At 47.5% G+C, this 5,000-nt stretch overlaps 1 protein-coding gene across 1 annotated transcript in view; it reads left to right on the top strand.

Moving 5' to 3' along the window:
• Window positions 1–5,000, top strand: part of LOC143125501 (protein kinase C-binding protein NELL1-like) — a 171,274-nt gene that overhangs the window by 118,917 nt on the left and 47,357 nt on the right. Inside the window, exon 14 of the mRNA XM_076287007.1 lies at window positions 4,303–4,425. Within this exon, the coding sequence (XP_076143122.1) occupies window positions 4,303–4,425 (123 nt within the window). The remainder of the gene's footprint in view (window positions 1–4,302; window positions 4,426–5,000) is intronic.

Genomic DNA, 5,000 nt, shown 5'->3' with positions numbered 1-5,000 from the left:
TAAGGGAGAGTAATTATGCAGGGTAATGCGACATCGTGATTATTATCAGCCCTAGTTTTCAGGGATATTACTCCATGATCCATCAGACTGCCAGCACTTCACTGGACTGAAATGATTGATATCCTTATGGCTATAAAACATAGAACTAATTGCCCTTAAGGGACCATAAGATTGAAAAAAAAAAATAGATTTTCATCTTGCTATATCCTTCAAACAACCTAATTGTGTTGTGCTGACACATTCACTCCCTTATGCATGAGGAAGATTAACTGGCTTTAACCAGTTTTAACAATACTGTTTCCTTGTGTAGTATTCTTGCCTCTGCAGATTATGGTTTTGTACCTATGAATTCAGGGTTCCGGATTTCAGTAGAGGCATTTGCAACCACAGCGTTTCCCCTTTGGAGTCGATGGTTTCCCTCTCTGTTATAGCAATTAATAAGTGGTCATGATGTGTTTGTTGCGTGCTTTGTACAGTGAAAAAATAAGCACATTACAGTATTAACTATACAAAGAATGGAGGGTGTATAAACATGCCAATAAAGGAATAGAGCAGAATAGATGCATGGTTTTTCCTCACTGCTACTTAAGTTTGACAGACACTGTGCGATTCTTCTCACACTACACATTTTAGTCAGTCGTGATTGCTGCTCACGTCTGCTCACGCTGTACATTGGAACTGTTCACACTGCAAAAACGCTGACAAAAAAAATCTGGTATGCCATATATCCAACCTGGATCAGTCCGGAACTGGAACAATGATTGTTACATTTTCTAGAATCATACTAGCCTAGAAATCTAGACGCACCCTAGCGGCAGCAAATTACATTTGCTTCCAGGGCTAGTCTGGCAACTCTCCGTTGGCTTGTGAGCTCGGAAAATTAAACTTCTATTAGGCCAATCAAATCGTGTATGGAGTCGTTACTGCGAACGGTGTCTGCGGTGCCCAGACCCTACATTTTAATGTGGGTCTGGCTCGTCAGGCTAGAATCATACATTTTCAGGCATCAATAAACCTGCTTAAAATGTTCGACAAATCAGACAGGAATTCATCCAAGTTCTAAATGTCTAAATTCTAAACCAAATTCTGAATCAGGGCTAAACTACATTGTCTGCCCGGCTTAAATAGCGTTCCTGCACGTTGGCCAGGTAGATTGTGCAGGTAGTCTGAACTGCCTGTTTTGCATCATTCCGTCGGCGTGTCGTCCTGTAGTCGTCCTGCCGTGTGTCCCCGGCTCTCTGCGCCGGTCAGTAGAGCAGTGGTGGCTGCGTGCTCCTCTGCGGGCGCTGCTGAACTCTTGCTGCCGTCGCTCCTGTGAAAAGGTCTCCCGCGCTCGTCTGCCGGCTCTGTGATTGACTGATAGAGATCCTGACAGGCGGGCAGCGCCGCTCGTGAACGCAGATGGAGCCGCGTGACAAGAGCAGCACGCCGGGGTCTGCAGCTGAGCACGGGCATATGCTAGCGCCGCCACACAAGCATGGCATCATGCCATCTCTTTTTCATCAGCTTGTCACTGGCCATTACACTTCACATTATAAAGCTGCACTCCATGATGTGTAGAGGCCGCGTCAATGGGAAAATAATATGGAGGTATGGATGACTATGAAGTCAGAGGAAAATGAATGATGAATAACATGACTAAGTAAGTAAATAGGTGCAGTGTGCTTTTGGGTGGAAAAAGAGCTATACTGTAGGAGCTGCATCTGTTTTTTGCTTTTCTTTTTACAGCATGTACATTTCAATCATTTCAATCATCATCATCATTCAGTCAATAATCAGTCAACAATCTATCTATCTTTTGAGGCTGGGCTGACTGCATATCAGATTGCTTAGGGGATGCATAATAGGGAAAATTCAGCTCATGTAATAAGGTGTTTAGCCGAAGATTGCCAATAGCGAGCTATAATCCTTCACTGATGCTGCGTTCAGACGGGGAAAGATGCTGGCTGGCTGGCTGCTTTCGCCAGGGCTGCTGATGGCCAGTGATTATGCATCATTACGGCAGGCTATCTTTGGACAGACAGACAGCGCTCGGTCTGCCCTGACACGAGCTCCTCAAATTGCTGTGGGCAGATCAGAAATCAGCTGCAGATTGTGTGAGGATAATGGCGTCCAGCGCAGCAGACCCGACTCACGGCCCTGGAGCCCTGGATTATCCTTGTCAGTAGCCACCCTTGTGTGACCCCTGACCTTCAGTCTTAGATCGCTCAAGACCTCTTAGTGTTTCTAAATCAAGACCCACACATGGCAGTGCCCTCTCATTCAGAGGGCATTGTGCTCTGTCTCTGTGACGCGGTGCTCTTGCTCTCCGTGATCTCTTTGTGTCAAGGCGAGCAATAGGCATTATGAGGTGATGGCAGAGATTATTCAACTCCATTAAAGTCCACACCTATGATCACAGATGTGCGGCACAATCACGAGTGATTCTGAAATGAATTGCTGTTATCATTCTTGTGAATATTCATTAGCTCTGGTCTTAAATCATTCAGGTCAGTCTGACCCAGATTTGTCATGCTAATTCCAAAATCTCATCGCCACTGTTGACACTCAGCTTTTCTGCTCAGCGTCGAAGAAATCCTTGAGACAAATAGTTGAAGAATGTGTTCAGCCCCGCTTAGGGGCTCAATAAGTACGACTCATTAATTAAGGAGGAAATTTATTAGTCGTGATTAAGATGACTGGTGCATATTGATGAACAGTGCGGTACTGCTTCTCTCTCTCTCTCTCTCTCTCTCTCTCTCTTGCTCTCTCTTTCTGTGAGGAGAGGCCTCCGGCCATGAAATTAGCGTCTGGGGGTGGGAGGCAGGGGGGTGGGGGCGGGGGAGAGGTGCCGTGTCTAATTCTAGCCCAACAGATGAACATGGCTGGAGCCTGACTTTGGTTTTAATAAAGCAGATGGTCTCCAGTGGGCTCACCTTTAGAGTGAGCTCGCTGTGTTGCCTGATCTACACTAATTAAGCTGTGATGAGCCGCAGAGAGATTATGCAAACAAAAACAACCAAGTTACAATGGCGGAAACACAAAGGCTTCATTGAGGAGGTATCCAGGCTCAGCATGCAATGATTATTTTATGGTTTGGGAAATGTGACTGAAACATTTATGCTACTGATTTGCATCATTAGTCGTGTGTGACACTAACAGGAAATGACAAATGTGAGTAAGTTAATTACACTCTGGCGGAGGGGTTGAGCACCAATGTGGGAGACCTCAGATGAAGTCAATTACAGCAGGGCGTGTGGTCTTTTTGACATCATATCCTGCCCATAGAACATTAGTCAGTAGTAAATGTATTCTTACAGGAAGCTGAAGTTGATAGTCTGGCTTTCTCCAGACCAAGCTCAATCTTTTAAGATTGGACATTGGTCTGGGGGGTCCGCTATGTATTTTCTACTGCACAAGAGGCATGGTCAACGGGCATAGTTCAAATGACTGTACGCAATTGGGTAGTCACTCACCAATCTGACCAACGAACCGGGTGACATTTGCAGAGCAGCGCGAAAACTCCAGGCTCTTCTGCTATCGTCATCGTTTAAACCTGCCAATAGCTTGATAAGCCAGCTTGTGATTGATCCCGGCAAAATTGTTACGGAAGCAGCAGAAAAAGATGCACAGGTTTCCAGCCAGGTTGATGTAAGTACTGTAGGGCAGTCAGATCCTCAAATCACCAGCTTAGAAACAGGTTATCATTTCAATCGATCAGCAGCCTATCTGGTTCCACTGAATGAGGCCGCTGATGGCCGTGTGTACACACCTGGTTCGTTGTAAACTGTCGAGCGTCCCCTCGGCGTGATGGAACGCCCACGAGTCCTCCATGGATGGGACCGCTCTGCTCTGGTGCAGGCTGCACGCTCCCATTTCCTAGGGTGCCCTGACAGCTTTGTCAGAGAACAAAGCCTGGAGAAAGAAGGGACTTCTCAGTGTTTGTAAACAGTGGAACTGATCGTGTTTCATCCCTGACAGCCACCACTGTCTGTCACTTCTTTAGAGAAGAGAGGAGAAGGGAAAAAGAGAAAACAAAGCCCCCGTGTCCTGGCGCTGACTGCAGTACTCCAGCTCAGTTGGGATGGTGGTAACACAGCACGCTCGGGTTAGAGGGAGGCACTAGGGGCGTTATACCCTACTGAAAACCTAGTTTCCCTCCATTGCACCCCCCCCCCCCTGTTTTTTCCCCCTACCTGTCATTCATGCCATCTCTCCCAGGTCCTGAAATACACCCCTCCTGTGTGATCTGACCTCTTTTCTTTCTTCTGCATGTCTCTCTCGCTCTCTTCTCTTCCTCTTCCTCTCCGCTGCCTTCCTCAGAGCATGACGAGTGTGCCAGTGAGCAGAGCTCGTGCGATGACAACGCCATCTGTACCAACACCATCAGGGGCCACCTGTGCACCTGCAAGCCTGGTTACGTGGGCAACGGCACCATCTGCAGAGGTAAGGCCTCAGCCCCTGGCCTCTACCAGTCACACTGTCCTTGCCGGGGCCTCTCAGACAAACACTGACTGACCCCCCCTCTCTGCTTCATCCCCACCACCTCATGGTCTGCTTCTCCCATCCAGCACCAGCTGGTATTGAGAGGATGAGAATAGATTTTTACTGCAGTGATGGATTTGTCTATCCATTTTGTTCTTTTCTCTCTCTCTATCTCTCTCTCTCTCTCTCTTTCTCTGTCGCACTCCCTCCCTCTGTGTGTGTGTGTGTATGAGTGTGTCTGTGTGTGTGTGTGTGTGTGATTGTGTGTGTACGTGTGTGTGTGTGTGTGTGTGTGTGTGTGTGTGTGTGTGTGTGTGTGTGTGTGTGTGATTGTGTGTGTGTGTGTCTGTGTGTCTGTGTGGTGATGAGACAGTTCTCTAACACAGTGCCATTTCTGAAAGACTTTTACCACCCAGCCAAAGGGGACAAGTGAAGTGTTATACGCTACAGAAAGCCAATCACCTCTGGTCGCCGTCACCATTAGTGGAGGGAAGTCACATTTCCTGCAGGGCCAGCAGAGCATAGATGGGCTGGGC

This window comes from Alosa pseudoharengus, unplaced genomic scaffold (assembly GCF_046254945.1).
Source record: "Alosa pseudoharengus isolate Yale_2024_CS ecotype anadromous, Long Island Sound unplaced genomic scaffold, YU_APseudo_1.1 YU_APseudo_1.1_scf_16, whole genome shotgun sequence".
In the NCBI taxonomy this organism is placed as follows: Eukaryota; Metazoa; Chordata; class Actinopteri; order Clupeiformes; family Clupeidae; genus Alosa; species Alosa pseudoharengus.
Note: the sequence above shows the minus strand (reverse complement) of the source record. Positions and strands in the feature narration are given on the sequence as shown.